Source organism: Spea bombifrons, chromosome 1 (genome assembly GCF_027358695.1).
Source record: "Spea bombifrons isolate aSpeBom1 chromosome 1, aSpeBom1.2.pri, whole genome shotgun sequence".
NCBI classification, from domain to species: Eukaryota; Metazoa; Chordata; class Amphibia; order Anura; family Pelobatidae; genus Spea; species Spea bombifrons.
The window spans coordinates 52,309,017-52,328,275 of record NC_071087.1 but is presented as its reverse complement, the minus strand read 5'-3'; the positions used below and the strand labels follow the sequence as shown (position 1 = coordinate 52,328,275).

The following is a 19,259-nucleotide window of genomic DNA, read 5'->3' as shown; positions in this document are numbered from 1 at the left end:
TGGATGGAGCTGGATGCAATAAAAGTAATGGTGCAATAAATGACATTCAATTGGGCAATGTTCTTCCAAGCATGAGCGTCATTACTGGTTGGTGAAAAAATGTGTCCTCTGAAAAGCTCAGTGAAACATTTATGCACCCCCCATAATAGAACCACAGAAGGTCAGACAGAAGAGTAGGTCTGTGCCCAGAATTCCTTCAGCATCTACTGGGACACACCATGATTATGGGGCACCTTTCTTAAAGAAGGCTCAAACTCTTTTAAAAAGAAATGTGACCCCAAAATAACCATTAGCTGGCACCCTTGGAGCTTTTTTTTAAAGAAAATAAAGCTGAATGCACAAACAAATAGGTGACCTAATAAAAAAGCTTAGATAAGCTGATCTATCACCAGTAGCAGTGCAAAAAAACAAACAACACATTTTTTAAAACATGGTGATTTAAGGGCCTAGATAATGGTTGGAGTTAAGAATTCCTCCTTCTACCAGAGCAGGTGAGATGTGAAAAGCTGATGGGTCCATGATGTTCTCTGTGCAGTGGTGTCCAGTAGAGCATTCCCATGTAGACCCCCTAGTGGGTTAGATTAGAACCAGATTTTCTCAATAACATTATATTTGATTTTTTTTGGTCCTGCTGGCAATGCTAGTACAAGGAAGTTGAAAAGATACATAATGGTGGCAGTTTTTTGTGGTCTGGACTAGTCTCACTGAAATTGAAAATACTTTTTAGTAAAAATATTATGAGAATTCATATATTTTGAAATGTATTTCAGTGTAACAGGAACTATAAGAGGAACAAAATTGTGAAGCGCGGAAAATCCACATCAGGGCACCCAGTATTACCGGTTAATCAGGGGCTGGATGACAAGTTGCTCAGGAAGGCAGTTATCTTCTGGGTTGCACAGATTTAAAGATTTTGTGCCACCACATGCAGCTTTTTCATGTTTTACTTGTACGTCTACATATACTTGGCTGGAAGTGCAACTTGGGCTGAATAGATTCAATCTGCCCTGCAGTTAATTTGTTATCTGGATGCCCCTTACAGAAATGATTCATTTTCCCACTATAACTTTACTCTAAAATTAAATTTGCATTTGTTAAATAAAGTTTAGATCTGGAGAAGGAGTTCTTGCACATGTACAACATTTCTACCGTGGGCACAGAGCTGATAGTTACAGCCTGCCATCTTGTGGACATTTCACAAAACTATACTTCAGTCTTTATTTTGCAAACCACCTTACATAATACGTTTCTGAGATCAGAGCCGGCCTTAAGTGCTCTGGCGCCCTGTGCGGACTACTCCTCTGGCGCCCCCCTCATTCTGCCCTTTCTCACTGCCTCCCCCCTGCCCCTTCTCACTGCCCCCCCGTCCTCTGCCCCTTCTCACTGCCCCCTCCCCTTCTCACTGCTCCCTCCTCTGCCCTTCTCCCTATCCTTACTTACCTTGTATCCGGAGTCCTGCGGTGGGAGGCGTCCGTCTTCCCGATCTGCTGCGGTGCGCGCTTCACAGCTGAGCGCCGGAAAAATTCCGTCGCTCAGCATGAAACGCCAGCAACGCAGTGGAGTCATGGAGAGTGAGGGGCGCCGAGCGGTTGCTGCAAAACTTCACGAGCGACCACTCGGCGCCCCTGCCCGGGACTTAAATTGAAACATCGTTTTTTTTTTTGTTTTAACTTTATTTAACATCCTACTTAACATCCTCCATGTTAAATAAAGTTAGAAAAAACTTTATTTATTATGGAGGATGTTAAATAGAGTTACAAAAAAAACAAAATAAAAAATCAATGCTTTAATTTAAGTCCCGGGCAGGCGCCCCTGTTGGCATGGCGCCCTGTGCGGCCGCACACCCCTAAGGCTGGCCCTGTCTGAGATAATTTCTCAAGAACAAATTGACTAAATTAGCTCAAAACCAATGGCATATCTTTTAAATTCAAAGATATTCAGTATTAAAGTAAAGTTTACATTATTATTTGTGCCATTACATTTTAATATAGCATTATGCGCAAATTATTAATCAACATAATTTAAATGTGTGGTATTACTGCATAGTGGTCACTTAATAATACTGTAAAATCTTGGGGTATAATATAACTTTACACTCAATTGTGTAGGGAAAAATTAAGTACATGTGTATTACATGCACTCACCAGATTATGTCACTGGCTGATGATCAGTAAGACTGATCTATCAATAATTAATCATTGATTAGATATTAAGGTAAGAATTTTTAAAAATAGTGGAAATATTGTAAAATAATGAGAAAAAAACCTGTATGTGACAAGGTTAGCCCACTTGATCGATGAATCAAATTTTTTTTTAAAATAACACAAAAGTAGAAAATATCAGATAAAAATGTAGAAAATAATAGTAAAATATTTTCATTAATAATATGTGTAGGTTTTTTATCTTTCCACCTTGATGACCCCCCTACTTTGCTCTCTCTCTGCAAGGATTCATCCAGTATCCAAAATGATCAGATCACTCCTGACCAATAGGAGTGATCTGATCATCAGCAGCTTGAACTAGTGCAAAGTGTAACTTATGGCAATAGACCTGGAAGCACATTTGGCTTCCAGGTCAGTGTTGTTCAAGTTTTACTATTTTTATTATTATTATTGTTATTTTAACTCGTTCAATGCACAGCATTGATTGTTACTTGGTCCTTGACACGCCCCGCTCCCCACCCATTTTCCTTGAAATGGGGGTGTTTCCCGCTGCAGTCAGCGGGAACGCCCCCGACGTCAGCGTAAACTCCCATTAACGTCAGCGGAAACTTCCATTAATGTCAGCGGGAGTAAGGGAAAAAAACTTTTCCATTACTTCCCTGTACGTGCCAAACTAAATAATAATGCTAATAAAATAAAATAATTTTCTTAAAAGCTTCATTCCTATAAGTAAATGTATTCAATATATCTTCTGCATGACACAATATATTCCCACACGATGAGTGTTATATACCATATTTATACCAAAAGAAACACAATCTAAGCATAAAATACACATTTCCACAAATGTGACACCATTTTAAACTCTGGTGCCACCCACCTTTATGTGTAATAATTTCTTTATTCATTGGATTGATTTGGCAGGTGTGTGGGTAAGGGGGCCATTGCCATGTTACAATGTCCTATCCCTGCATGTAAGTGGGGATTGGATATATTTTTCTGTATGCTGGCAAGCTGATTTAGCTATAGATCAGTGGCACATACCTTTATTTATTTCCGTGTATCCATAGAAACCATCAGCTAGTCTGGGGTGTTGGTTCCTAACAACAATAGTTACACATAGTTCCCCTTCCACAACAGTTCTTCCGCACTTGTGTTTGCGCGAGTGATCGCACACCATAAGAGATACAGGACAGCGCTGCCGATTCAATAAGTGACGGCAGCCCCATTATATGGCAACATTTTTTTTCTGCAATGAGATTTTGAGAAAATTGTAGGGAGCCATTGGTACCATTACATATAATGAAGCCTGCACTCAAAGGGCTAACCTATCACTTGTCTTTTGTAGCATATGAACAACCATAGATTAATTAAATGGGTCCTGAAAACAACTTATATGTTTATATAGCTATATCATCCACTGACACTGAATAATATTAATAGAGTGAAGTAAGCAAAAGGCTTTCTTGAATATCATTCCCGATGTTTGACAATTACATTTCTACTGTACATCAAATATCTCTCATTTACTTTTTCATATATTTTTTTTTCCATAAAAAATGAATGGTAGTCCATCATCCAGCAACTTTAAGTGTCTTTCAGGGATATTTGGAGAAAACTGAGCCGCAACATCCATCTGGGACCAGGACCACTGTTATATGGATATGGTGTGCTTTCCTTTGTAATTATAGGCAAACAGGCCACACTGAAGGACACTTGTGTTAACATGTCTTCCGTTTTGGTTTGCTGATTCATAACTAGTTAAATGTAGTCTGCTGTAATCTGCAACACCTACTCCCCCCACTTGTGTTAAGCAAAAATTTGGATAAAGCCCCGTGACTCAGAAGAGTAGAGACAAAAGGTGCGGATACCTAAATATGAAAACCATGTTGGCAAAATGACTTTCTGCTAATCGTATGTTAAACATGCAAAGTGAGTAGCTGCCTATTAACTTTTCAAACCACGGCATGTTTTTCTCAGCCCTTTATTCTCCGTTCTATCACTGTTTTAAGATGTTAGCTTCAGAGAAGACAAAGGGGAACAGTTTGAAATCACAATGACCTTAATTGTAATAGTAACATCAGCTGTTCATAATAACTTTAATTATATTGTCTAATAGATGATAAAACCAAATTACACGGAGAGATTAGATGATGCCCCTCCTGAATAATTTAATCGTTTTAATGGAATTAATTTTATAAAGCCTTAGGGTATGTTCCCATTAGAAATCATTCATACAGACAACTTGCTAGATTTCCATAATTTCCATATTCTTACCGGTTACAATGCCCATTTTTGCATAACCAATCCTCAGTAGTAGTATTTCTGGGAAGTAACACAGTGTTAGGTACAGTAGGTACAAAGCAACCCATCATTTACTTGAATGGAGGTCTATATAATATACTATATCTCCCTTTTTAGTGACCATTTAAATTAAGCCCATTAGGTAGAATGGCATATGTTTAAGAATACCTTAACTCATAATGTGCCCCCTGTGTGACAGCTGTGGTTGAGATCATTGCATATACAAATCAATTGTATATTTTGCAGTGGATGAGGGAACACGGTAGTCCCAGAATTTGAGGGCTGGAGCATAGTAATGTACCCACACATGTGGCTAACTTTCATGCCAACCAAAGCATTATGTCTTAAACTATGGCCATTCCAATATCAACATCCCAGACAGCCCCACCCTGGCAATGGCTGACAACACTAAAGAGGTCTATGGGATGTGACTATGAGAGTTTAGGGAGGGAGGGTGGGTGGTTGGATGTTTGCAGGACAATAGAAGGTAATGGGAAACAAAGTAGCAAAGAGCAAGGGGAAAAGACGAGGTAAAGGAAGAGGTAGAAAACAATGTGAACCTGAAGAGTTATGGTGGAAGGTCTATTCACAAAGGTTCAAGTTGCTCAAGCCAGAGTATTCTGAAACTGGGTAGAAGGCATTTTAATTTATATGAACTCAACCACAGTCAACTTGCAATGAAAAGGATAGCTTAACTGTTCACTTAAATTCTACTTTGGAGTTGAGTTAAAAAAGGTTCAACTTGGCAAAATAAGCTTCACTACAGGAGGAGATGAGTTGATATTTGAACTTCATTAAACTCTATAGGGCTGCTAAATTTGATAACATTCTGTAACACCAACTGACAAATTTCCATTGCTGATGTTCCACAAAAAGATGCCCTGATGCCATCCAATCGGTTGCCACTAATTTCATAGCAACTTCATGTACAGCTGACTCTACATATACAGCTGTCTCCCACTCAGTTATTACCACACTTGTCACTCAACTATCTTGTGCATAGCTGCGAACATATCCAGAGTATCTCCTGCTCCTCAAGACATGCCCCAAGAGTCTGTATCCTGCATATATGCATATATTGCCACACTTGCTGTTATTTCTACCCGTTTTGACTGACTGCATAACAAGCAGCAACATATACGCAGCAGAACACACAGCCTATAAAATGTCTCAACCACCCAAACCTCTGATGAAGCTCTGAGGAGCGAAACATGTCAGGGGGGCTATTTGTCTGAGTTTTTAATAAGCCTGTGTCACTGGTCATAATTAAATTATTTCTGTTGTTAGTACTGCAGCCATCAACAGTATATATGATTTGATATTATTAGTGTTATACGACTGTGGGCATATGCCCTTATGTCACAGTGACGTATACCTTCTACGGTAGGACTGGTGACACTGGTGTTTTTAAACATCTTTTTTGGTTATACCTTTTTAATAACCACGTTAATAAAAGTGATGTTTTAGGGTGGGGCAATAATAAGGGTATTTTTGATCCCGGGAACGGGATTGGTTGGTTTTAGTTGTAACTTACCCTTGTCCCCGCTGGGGCATTATTTTGGAGTTGTAAATGTAATAACCGGTACATTTTAGTGCAATATTTATAACCGCCCATAGTAATTGTAGATTATTAACAAAATGAATCCCTGATATGTCTAATTGTCTTCATGTTAGTCCTTGAATTGCTTCAGCAAACATGTTTTTACTACAGGTGACATCAGTAAGTTCAGGTGACCGCACAGGGTCTTTAAAGCAGTTTTTTTCCAAATGATATTGATGATTATATAATAACTGAAATAGTGAGCCAGTAGAGAAACCTAAAAACATTAATATTTATGTTTTCATTATTTTTACTTTTCCAGTTTATTTGCACTGCCTTCATCATGTTTCAAATAAAAGGGAAAAAATTAAATAATAAAAAGTGCATTTTGTTTGATCACAGGAATTGGTGCGCATATGTTCACACAAGACTGACGCCAACTGTAGCGGTGGACAATGTGGAAACATATGTTTCTGTAAGAGGAAACCCCTGCGCTTGGAATAACGGAGGCTGTTCAGTGAGGTACGTACCGAAGAGAATATTTCATTGCGAGGCCTAGTGTTTATAATACCATAAAGCAATATGGAGATATAAACGGACTACGAATTTAGCTGATGTTAATTAAAAGAAAATATTTCAGAGAACCAAAGGTCACTGTCCTTTATATTTGATATAATTCACACCACACAGTTTCCACTACAGGCTCTTTAAGTGGTGATCGAAATGTATATAGAATTTGACCGCTGATCTAGTCTGACGCTTTTTTTAAGACTTCTTTTTTAAGTTTCTTCAAACAATGTCAACCATTTTTATTTTAGCATGCTGATACCAGGTATTCTGACAGTTCAAATATACATGAAAAATGTATAATATCCAGTTTGACAAGTGCACTTCAAGAGGCATATATTTATTTGTAATTCTGAGTTAGGGGGGGAATAATTCAGAATTTAGTGTTGAATTTATAATAATTAAGTTACCTAAGAGAAATGTGCTAACCTTACATGATGTAATACCTTTAATACACTGCCAGAATTCAATGTCAATCACCTGTGTAACATTAACTCTGTTTCTAGAAGCTCTCGCTTTCAAATGACAGGATTGTAGACATAACGAGGTCTAGAAAAAACACATTATATATCATAGCTCCCATAGCTGGCAGCCAAAGCAGGCTGTAGGGGCGTGAAGCTTTGCATTTACATCTACCTTCTGTTATGCTGAAGCAACTGATGTCATACCCCAGTGCTATGCTTCAATAAGTCATGAGAGATCTAATTTATGTATGTGCCGGAAAAAAGGACAGACCTGAAACATTCATCCAAATTAGTGGGGCAGTAAGGAAGATCAAACAGCCCATGGTCAACTTGGTGGGACAGTAGGACCATGCCTGGAAATTATGACAGCTGGGAGCTATGACTACTTACAATAACATTATTTACATTTTCATGGCTAAAAAAAGAGCCCAAATCAGCTGGTAACCCTATGCATGTACCAAGTTTGGGTTTATGGGCATACCTGGAAACTTCCCTGGATTGGCTACCCAGTTCTCTCCCCATTCAGTAAATAGGAACACAGCTTGCTCCTGGCAGCCTTTAATTGGTGGTAGGTAACAAGTGTGGCAGGGAATGTGCATGGCCAAATACCATCCCCTTGCCCTGAGCAAGAAGAAACATACTCAGAGACCCAGTAAAACAGGGCATCACCTGGAGACTCCACATTAATTCCCGGGGAGTTCTCAGGCATGCTAATGGTCTTCCTTAATCCACAGGACAACACTTTAGATCACAAAGGAGCATAGCCAAACCCTCAACATGGACAAACCAGAGATTTTAATAAATGAGCTCGATATGGCATCATAAAAAAATAAGTTTCCAGACACATCAACAGTACCAGGTACAGCCCTGCAGGAGAGGTCTTTGAAAGTTATTCTAATTACCTTCTAGTTAGGAAAAATGTTTACAAGAAAAAGAAAATACTTCTAATTCTGTACAGTTAAAAATATGAAACTTTGTATTTACCAGACTGCGTCTTATTGCATTTGTTTTTTAGGAATCGTATAATCTCGCAGCCAGTTTATAGAATGAGACATAAAATAGTGACATCTCTGGAATGGAAATGCTGCCCAGGGTATAGTGGAGAGAAGTGCCAAGTAACAGGTGGGTTTTCATTCCACAGCAGCATTTTCTAGTGGAATGGGTTACTTTAAAGAAGATGTTGCAAATGTTACTAAAATTTTACAAAATCTCTCTCTTTCTGTTTCTCTCTCTCTTAGTGGTGACCCCCACTTTTTGAATGTCACAAGACCGAAAAAAACTAACTTTCACTTTAGATTTCCTAAAAACCTATGAAACCGTATTAAATCACACGCTTGCGGATAGAAATGTATTGGTTATACTAGAAATGAGTAGTGTTCATTACTTGTGATGACATGCCTTAATACTTGAAAAATGGACTTTGGAAAACTGGATATACTTTATTTCTAAGGATATTATTTATTGAATTATCATTATCTTAACATTTTTCCCCATGCACATCTAGTGAAAGTAATATTCTTGGAACCCCTGTTAAGTAGTATTCATACAAGGATGCAGTATAATATGCACTTAGTCATGATGCCCTTGGAACATAACATATGGCATCAGCACAGCAGTAATAAAAATACATTAATAGAAAAAAAAGGCATGCTGAGTCTGTTAGAGCATTTAATTAAAACAAATGTGGGCTGTGATTAAAAATTAATTGAAACATTTCACCCAGAAATAAATAACGTATTCCTATGGCCATGGACAGAGAATGACACTTACTCTACCGCTCAACTGTTTGGGGAGCTTTTGGGAAATGTCCTTTTTTTAAAGAAATGCAAATGTTGGAATGGATCAGAAGCACAGTGTCAAAATTAAAGTTAATGTTGTAAATGACTATTGCAGCTGGAAAAGGCTGATTCTTAATGCAATATTTTACAGAGGCACTTTATCACTCCCATTACTTCTGTGCTCCAATGGTACGTTGTATTCACTAATCCCAGTTTAAGTTTAAAAGGCTAATTGATCATTAGAAAACCCTTTTGCAATTATGTTACACAGCTAGAAACGTCCTTGTTTTCCATGAAAACAGCGAAATTACCCCAGACTTTTGAATGGTAGTGTTTGTGTAACAATGCTTATAAATAAATATTATACTTTAATACTGCAGATGAAATTTTTTAATGGGTACACAAAAAAAGCAAGTGAAAAAATAATAATTTTGACTCTCTAGTTGAGGGCATTTTTTTTTTTTTTACTTTAAGTGCTCCATTAATGCAGAAAAACAGTTATGCTCATATCTAAATGAGTTTTAGATTACTAAGTTTTTTCCTATGAAGTGGGACAAGTGTAGTCGGAGTGGGTACCATCCATTAGGGAAAGCCATTAAACATAGTTTACTCTCATTTGGGATATCTTGTATACGTTGTAGGAGTAAAAATATGAGCCCGACACAAAGAGCCAACCAAAATAAGCCACCCACAACACGAGAATATTCTGCTTTATAATTATTACACATTCTCAAATCTGCACTTTGCAGTCATTAAAAACCTTTCCATAGTATGTTACACAATTTTCTACTTATTATAAATATTCCTACTTCTTTAAACAACTAAAAGAAGCGAATTAATAATCTTATGTTATATGAGTTCAGGAAATAACACAGTATTGTGTAATGCTTTATTTTAACCACCAGGTGTCTCTATGCAAGAATATCATATTATGATGGTGAAATGATCATTATTATTTTTTAATTATATAGCTCCAACAAATTACACAGGGCTTCTTACAATATATACTGTATAATCAATGGGTATGACAACACTAGAGCTGACAGACTGATGTAAATACATATTTTTGAGAAAAAAAATCTTAAAATCTATATACATCCACAGACAATACAGTCGGTAACATGACCTTTTTTCATATAGCTCGACCAGTCCAGATGCAAGCAGAGAGCAATCTTGCTGACAATGCAGTTGATTCAGGAGACAAGAAAGCTACGTATGACCCAGGTTTGTAATTAATTTCATTGGTTCTGTTTAGGTATAAATTATCCTCTTGCAACCTTCTAGCATTGGCCCCTTAGAGGTCTCTCTGCCTAGAAGGAGGAAGGAGTGGGGCTTTATTGGGGGCACAGTGAGTCTTACATGGCCTGCAGTAGATGCAGGAATGTGCCAGAATGGGCAAGACCTTAAACAGGCCTAAATGTTGGGGCCCTCCTGCAAGCCTATTTGAGGGGACTCCCTGTTGCTCCACCCATATGTATAACCCACCCAAAACAAACCCTGCCGTCAGCAAGCCAAGACTGTCATTCAAGCCTGTCACCTACAGCAATCACAGAACACAAGAACACAGCTCATTGCAATCGTAAGCAAGCATGTACTTAAGCAAGCACTCATAAGCAAACACGGGTTAAATAATTGCACACATAGATGTTTTGCACAACCAAACAAAAAGTCAGGGACCCTGCTCGATCATTTTAAAAAAGTGTTTAAAAATGCCATGTGAAAGAAGCATGCTGTCTCTCACAAGAAGGCAGCACTCATCAAAATAAAAGAGTTCCCAGAGTCTGTCCAACCCCTGCAGGCTGGCTACAGGTGCTGCAACCAACTATGCAAGTCAATGGAGCCCAGCTCAATAATCACTATACGATCAATTCAGGGCCAGCCCCTCATGCTGGCTGGCCTGAAATCCTGCCCCTCATAACACAACCATGCCCACCAAAACCACACCTACATCCATTATGTGATGATTAATAAATTCACTCTTTCCTGCTTTCACATTCTCACTCAAGCTCTCTCAATGTCTTCCTAGCTTCTCCATCGATGGCTTCCGTGTCCCTGTCTCCTTTCCCGCAGCACCACTTCTTCTCTTGCTTCTGCTTGTTCTTCTGTCATCTTTCTATCTGCTTGCCCACCAGGTAACGGGCATACACACTGGCACATATTTTTACGCACATTCTCACATTTGCAAAAACACACTCATGCCAATACACATGCGCACACATATATTTACTAACACACACAGCTACACCTTACACACTCATGTTAACTCCCTCTCACACGCACCTAAATATTCACATCCATGCTCACACACAAACACTTACACATCCATGCTCATACGCAAACACATATCAATGCTTACACACAAACACTTACACATTCATGGTCACACATACACATTCATGCTCACACACACTTATACATACACATTCATGCTCACATTCAAACACTTACATGTCCATAATCACACACAAACACTTACACATCCATGCTTACACACACTTTTTCAGACACATCCACCCTCACACACAAACACTTACACAGCCATGCTCACATACACATATTCATACACATCCATGCTCACACAAACTTATTCCGCCACATCCATGCTCACACTTACACAGCCATGCTCACACACCAACATTTACACATGTATGCTCACACATACACATCCATAGATGCATATTCCTAGTCCCTCACATACCCTCTCCCTCCTTCCCTCATTTATTCAGCCACAAGTCGTGGGAATTAGTAAGAAAAAAAGGTTAATGTTTTTATATCTAATTTTGACAAAGCCATATGACATATGGGGGTGAGGGGTAAAAAAGATCAATTCTGGTGCAAATTTATAAAAGGGGTCTTATTACAAGCACAACCATTGAAATGTTCCAGCACGTTGGACCATTGCTCGTGATTCATGTATCATGGTAAGACATTTAGAAGATGTGTAATGTATTTTATTTACTTGATTTATCTAAACATAGTGTCTGCTCTTTCCATACACATATACCCACCAAACATTCTGAGATCCTAAAAAAGTGCATATTTTACATGTGGCTTCAATTAGTGCTTATATTTATTTTTCTTCTTCTTTACTATACAATATGAAGCACTGCATCAAAAGCTGGCTGACCAGATTTACAACCAAGACATCAAGTTGATGCTGTTGCAGAGGAAAGTGGAGAACTACTCTTCAAGCATGACTGAAGTTCACAAGACACTGAGCTCTCTAGAAGGAAAAATTAACAATGATTATAAAGAGAAAGAAGTGCAATCGTTATTAAAAGGTAAAAAATAACAGTAAAGTGATATGTGATATATGAGAGGATACTCATGAAATTTGTGACGTAATACGAATATACATATGTGGGAACTTCACAGGGTAAAATAGACGGAGATCCTCCTCTTCTGAGGCAGGGGCTCCACGTTAGAGGTGACGATAGCTGCAGTTAGGGGCGGGGCTAGCCATGGAGCACCTTAGTGGGAGGGAACTGGGTGGGGATTAATGGAAAGTGTGTGGAGAGTTCACAAGTATGCAAATAAAAAAGTGAGAATCAGATTCACTTGGAAGTACTTAAAAGTTATTTATCTTCACAAAACAACTTATATTTTTGGTATGTAATCATTGGATACATTTTTGAGTTGAAGGTTAATCAGAAATCAGTGCAAAATTATTTTTTTCCAGTAAACTTACATGTCTCCTTCTAAATGTTGTTCTTTTTATGCAATGTATTTTGGAGCTGTAAAATATGTATGCTAAAACACTGCGCATGATAACCAGAAGAAAAAAATATATTATCATAAAGCAAAGATACTTAAGACATATGGCTAACTGTAGAAATGATCATTTAGTGAGTGAAAAATGGAGAAGCGTGAAGTATAATTTGCCTGAAATTTATAATCATACTATATAGGAAAATGATTGTTGATGTTTAGTAATTTTGTATGTGTGTAAAAGGAACCAATTCAATGAAATGTCCTTAAATTAATAAACAAATGTAAGTGCAAATTCCCAGAAAACGCAGATTACATTTATGGTTGACCTTTTTATTCTTGAGCGAACAGCAGACTAAATTTCATAAAACATAATATACAATTATACAGGATATTTACATTATTTGTAATGAAAAGCTGTCCATAAAATGAGCTTAAAATTTGAGGCAACATTTTCTTTTGAAAAAAAAAAAACATTTAAAACCATTTAACACGCTAAAAAATTCCTAATTTTCTCATTTTCCTGTGGTTTATCTTTCATGTTATTTCGAGCATAAAATGACTTTCCCTGTTACTAACATCCCACCCTAATATGCATATTACCCAGCAGCCGTTTGTAGCTCTATAGCTGCTGTAGCGGTAAGCACCAGCTTATTTCTTAAACAGGCTTCTGATAATAAGGTTGTATAGTTCCCTTCAGGAAATGGGTACCTTGAAATTACATCTATTTGTGAAAAGCCTTTCAGAAACAGAAAGCTGTCAGGGGAAGAAAAAAACAGCTAGAAGCAAAACTAAAACATGTCTAAAATAGGATTAGATTCCATAACTGTGTTTTTTTGGAGCTTAAGGACCAAACATATTATTTTTAGATATTCATCTTGTTATTTGTATTTTCACACAACATTGTTCTGTCTCTTAGTCAACACTAGTCATAGAGGCACATGCATTAATTGAGGTATTCCCAGTCTGTGGATATCTGTATTATTATGTAGGTTCACCTAATTGTCAGTTGCATAACAAAAAAAACAGTTACATAACAAAAAAACACTAGCTAACCCCTTAAAAATACAGTATACAAACGCTTAATATCAATATATTATAATATGTTTGATCCTGAGTCTTTGGTTAAGAACTGCTTCCCCAGGTATTTGAGTCACTTCCCTGTTTCTCTCTATCCACTTACTCTCCTGCGCAGGACATTCTTTCGCTAACCCCACAGCGCACAGTGCTAGCCCCACTTATGGAGCCCACTTGCCCCACTCATGCAGAGCTAGCCCTACCTACACAACCAGCTAGCCTCACCCCTAACAAAGTCATTCTGGGAGAGCTCTGAGTATTCTTCCCAAATATATACTTTATAAATCACATGCAAACTATAAACTCATTTTCTTCTGATGTCCTCCTATACCGTTGCTCTTCCAGGCTTAGGTATATCCACAATAGACAACACCTCTGCTGGTTGGCCTTTCAACTACTGAGGACTGACTTTCAAAACCATGTCCTAAGGGTGTGTCAAAGCAAACTATTCATAAATAGGCATTTATCATGCATTGCTTGTTTAACACACTAAACAAACAAGAAATCCACTAAAATGGATACAATATATTTGGAATATATATATATATATATACACAAAGGGATAATATTTATAGTTGTGTTTACATGTATGGTGTACATAAAGTATATAGTCTTCCTTACTGCTGCATGGAATGCATGTTGTCAGCTAAAATTCTAGGGGCGCTATTTGTATTCTGCATGCGTGACAACCATAATAGATCCTTGATATGACCTCTTAAGTATGTAATAGTCCCAGAATGTGGATTGCACAGTTTTTAATGACCTCATTTCAGACCTTTTTCCTCTCCAGAGGTATTAATCGCGGCTGCCAGTTCCTTGCTTTTTGTAAACTTAATCTCCAATGATTGTCAGAAACAGCTTGCAGTAGAGTTGGTTCAAGGCATGAACCTGGTTCCTGTTTTGAAAATTCATTCTACCTTTGCTCCTGACCCAAGATAAATGTTTCATATGCTAAATAATATAATAATTCCAAATTTTTATTTTTCTTTAAACTGTCAACTTCTGGCTATTGTACATATTTACTGTATTCAATTTAATTTCTTGCTACCTTTATTTATTAAAGCAGTACTTGTCATACTATAACTAACTATATTATATTATGACATATAACAATATTTTTATTCTCACTTGTTTTAGATCTAAAGTCTAAAAGTATCACAGAGCTAATTAAGGATGTTGTTAAAGACCAATTCAAAACATACCAAATGGAAACACAAGAAACAATAGCGCAACTCTTTAAAAGTATGTCAGGGATGTCTGTTGAACTTGAGAGAACAAAGCAAATTGTAAAAGAGCTTAATGAGACAATAAGAACCACCGGCCATAGTTGCATCACGGAAGAGGAGAACAAGCCAACTATGGAGGACATATTAGAACTTAAGAATCGGGTGGAACATTTAAAAAACACAGCTTTTGTTTGCACTACTTCTTTCAAAGACATGGAGAAGAAGCACAGTGCTTTAGAAAAGGAGCTGGAACATGAGAAATCAAGAAACATAATCTACTTTGATAGTCTCAATAACACTTTGTCTAAGATGAAGGAGATTCATGGAGAACTTTTGTCTGATAACAATGCTAAGGGTCAACTTCCTTCTATACTTGTTAATCATGCCGGTGATAATATCACTGAGTATCTGCTTTCTTTGCAAGACAGAGTAAAGAAACAGAACATTATGATGCTACAGCTCTATGATGATATCAACGTGCAAGACAATAAGATCAATAACCTTACCATAACATTAGAACAGCAGAAGCAATCCATTGAAAGGGCGTGTGAAGACAAGTACACATCCTGCAAAGACGATTTCCAGAAAAAGCTTAAAGGAACAGAAGAAAATGTTCTCGTCCTAAACAAAACTGTGTCTGATGTTGTCATTCCTCTGGATGACAAGATTGATAAAATGAACGAGCAAATAAATGACTTATGCTATGATATGGAAATATTACAACCTCTGATCGAAAAGGGAGCTCCCTTTAGCATGACAGCCGAATACGAGCACCAAAGTGATGTAGGAGAATTTAAAAGACAGCTTAAAAATCTTACGGATGTTATTAATTACTTGAGTACCAGGGTCCAAGAACTTACAGAAGAACAATCAGCACTTAAAAATGATGCTAGAAGTCAAGAGCAGGCATTTGAAAGGCGTATTAATGAATGTCTTACAACAGTAGAAGACGGCCTTAACAATACCATGGACATCCTTAACAATGCTGTTGATTCCATTCACGATGATTTTGTGCAGAAATCAGACATACCCAACATAGGACACATGTTACAGACTCACAATGCTACAGCAGAAAAAGTAGAGAGCATACTGCTAAGTCTTCCTCTCCTTCATCAGATTAATGAAACTTTGCAGAGATTGGTTACTAAAGACGGACATGATTTGGACGAGACTGGAATTGTCTCTAACCCTCCAAAGGATGAAATCAACAGCAACGTTTCCACTTCTTTTGCTAATCTGTCCGAAAAAGTAGATACATTAATATTCAGATCAGACCAATGTCAGGAAAACATCATCCAAATGGAAACAAAGCTACAATTTTCTGGCATAGAGATAAAAAGCTGTCTGTCTCGACTGCAGAATATAGAATCTCAAGTAAATACTATTCTAGCAAACCCTACTAGTTCATCTAAATCTAAACCAGATGAAGGACCAGCTAAAGGAGTACAGGATCTCTACACTAGAATAAAAGCCCTTGAGTTTAAGACAATACTGTTATCGACAAGCATGCCTCGTTTAAACAAAACAGCGTCTGAGGCCAAGGGCTTATGTCAAACTGTGTTTATCACTATCAGAAAAGTAAATGAAAGTGTACCAAAACTAATTAAAGCAACACAACCTAATATTACAAGTCTGCAAAAGGGATTTGAAGAGTTGATGACGTCCTTAATTGAAGCAAAAATGCAAGCAATCATGTCAAACCTATCTAACTATGTAGATAACAGCATGTCTGATGTTACAAATAATATTGCAAAGCTTCAAAAGCAGATGAAAGTGTTAATGAAGAAGCCAGTGCCTCCAAAAAAGACAAATGCAAATTCAACTGTGTCTTTAATTGGTCGGAGCCAAAGGAACTCAGACATTGCTGACGAAGGTATGCCAACTATTGCAGTTGTAATCTATTGTCTGTTGTATTATTTAATCGTAAATTAATGTGAATATGATAAATCTTAGACAAAGTCCTCTGTGAGATTGTATCGGTTTAGTTTTTAGAATAATGTTTTATGAATGATTTTATGGTTTTGCATATATATATATATATATATATATATATATATATATATATATATATATTTATCCTTATATACACACGTTTGGTCTATATTAATGTACAAGAAAGACCAGGACGGCAATTGGTGTAAGGTCACATAAATAATGGGTACAGGAAAGGCCGCCAAGCTTTACAATCATCTTACCTGCTCCAAAGTTTTGTGTGCTTAGCCGTATGTACAAGATTCCCGTTAAAGGGGGAAGAGGCATATTTAATCTTAAGAAACTACAGAAGGAAGTGCATGGTCACATAGTTGTGATTTTCAAACTGAAGCAGCAAAAGTAAAAGACTAAACCAAGGGTGTGTCATAAATACAGTAGTTGTGTTATACATATATATATATATCAGGTAATGAGTCTTCTGTATCAATACAAATGACAATTAATAATATCATTCCCAACAGGCGATGAACCATCCAGTTGCAGCAGTTCTCCATGTTACAATGGTGGGACTTGCATTAATGACAGGAAGACCTTTGTTTGTGCTTGCCGACATCCTTTTGGGGGAGCCAACTGCAGCCTTAAGATGTCAGATGAAAATGCTCAGTCTCCTGGTAAGCCATAAAATATTATGGTTAACATTATAACTTACGATGAACTTGTTTTTTTGTTGTTGTTGTTTTTTACTAATATTTCAAAACCTTTAAAGAAAAGCTTCTCTTTTTAAAATGTACCAACAATATAAAACACTAATTGTAGTACGTGTGTATGTTGCCTATACTTGACTTAAATTGCAGAACTGGGCACCAAGCCCCCTCTTAGACATTTTTAAAATGACAACATTGATGTCAGTAATAACAATTGTTATTGATGGTTTTGTTTGATGGCCTTTAAAGAAAGTTCCAGAAGCAGGGTAGTCTTAAACATTGGCAGAGTCCAACGTTTGGCACAAAAATAAAACAATATATCTTGGATGACCTGCCTTGGATTGGGGCAGGGCAAGCCCAGACAGCCTTTATTGGCCAAACACTTCTCTCCTGCTCCAAGAAATAAGAGACTGACCCAGAGATCCAGGGAAGCAGCACTTCACCCAGAGACTCTGGGTCAAACCTGGAGAGTTCTCAAGCATGACTCCAAAGTAAACCAAGCCAAGAGTTATTTTGTATACAAAATATGATGCTACATACAATCAATTGAATACATTTTTCACAATATGATGTAATTTTGAGAAAACTATGTTACTGAAAAAATATTAATGATTTCCCCTCTATGTTTTTTGGGCAGATTTTACAAAAGGATCTTACCGCTATGCACCAATGGTGGCATTTTACGTGTCTCACACATACGGAATGACAGCTCCAGGGCCCATCAAGTTCAATCATTTATACGTGAATTATGGATCTTCATACGCTCCCGGCACTGGAAAATTTAATGTACCATACCTTGGGGTGTATGTTTTTAAATACACCATTGAATCCTTTAGTCCTCGTGTATCAGGTTATTTGGTTGTTGATGGAGTGGACAAAATTGCTTTCCAATCAGAAAATATGAATAGCAACATGTACAGTGACAGAGTGGTTACTGGTGATGCTTTATTGGAGCTCAATTATGGTCAAGAAGTCTGGTTGAGATTGGCAACAGGATCAATTCCTGCACAATACCCCCCTGTCACCACTTTTAGTGGTTACTTATTATACCGCACATAAGAAAGAATACAGATAACATCATAATACAAATAATTTATATTGCATGTCCAATAAAATGCCAGTAGATATTCAAAGTGAGCACTAATGTAATGCGGAAGAATAAATATGCAGATATTGAGAAAAGGAATCTAATCCCATGGTGTCCATGTAAAGTGGATTTTCATAACCTGGTTCTGCCTGTTTCCAATTCACATTAAGCCCATTTACTCTCTTAAATGGGTTGTGAAGAACAGGGCCACAGTGGTCCTAAGTATAGATATGGCCTCTTGTTCCAATTCCCTTAAACAGATTGGATATTACAGAAAAGGCCATGGGGGGGGGGGGAATAACATCCTTATCTCCAACATTAAACTATCAGTGTCTGGTAATAATTAGGTATTAAGAATAATGATTCCATTCATAATAGCCATATTATTGCACATAAACATGTTTATTATTTGCTCAAAATACATTAAGATACATAAAAATTTATTCAGAAATATATTTAAACATTTTCTTATATTAATATTTTGAAGCATGAAGTATTTTAAAAGAAATAATTTATGATATTGTGAAAAAATAAAATGGTTTCCAACGTTTTAGATTTATACTGCTCTAAGATAAAATTGTGTTTTGTACTTATAACGAATTTCTTTGTCTTTTTTGTATAGACAATGCACGAACAGAGCTTTATCAATTCAATTTTTTCTTTGCTCTTTAATAAACCTTTAATAATAGTATAATTACACCTTATTGTTT

The 19,259-nt window shown here is 37.1% G+C and overlaps 1 protein-coding gene across 1 annotated transcript in view; it reads left to right on the top strand.

Moving 5' to 3' along the window:
* Nucleotides 1–18,841, top strand: part of MMRN1 (multimerin 1) — a 33,958-nt gene extending 15,117 nt beyond the window's left edge. Inside the window, exons 2-8 of the mRNA XM_053461591.1 lie at nucleotides 6,409–6,528; nucleotides 8,053–8,159; nucleotides 9,956–10,039; nucleotides 11,920–12,096; nucleotides 14,738–16,699; nucleotides 17,280–17,429; nucleotides 18,100–18,841. Coding sequence (XP_053317566.1) covers nucleotides 6,409–6,528; nucleotides 8,053–8,159; nucleotides 9,956–10,039; nucleotides 11,920–12,096; nucleotides 14,738–16,699; nucleotides 17,280–17,429; nucleotides 18,100–18,521 — 3,022 coding nt within the window. The 3' untranslated portion in view covers nucleotides 18,522–18,841. The remainder of the gene's footprint in view (nucleotides 1–6,408; nucleotides 6,529–8,052; nucleotides 8,160–9,955; nucleotides 10,040–11,919; nucleotides 12,097–14,737; nucleotides 16,700–17,279; nucleotides 17,430–18,099) is intronic.
* Nucleotides 18,842–19,259: the final 418 nt, after the last annotated feature.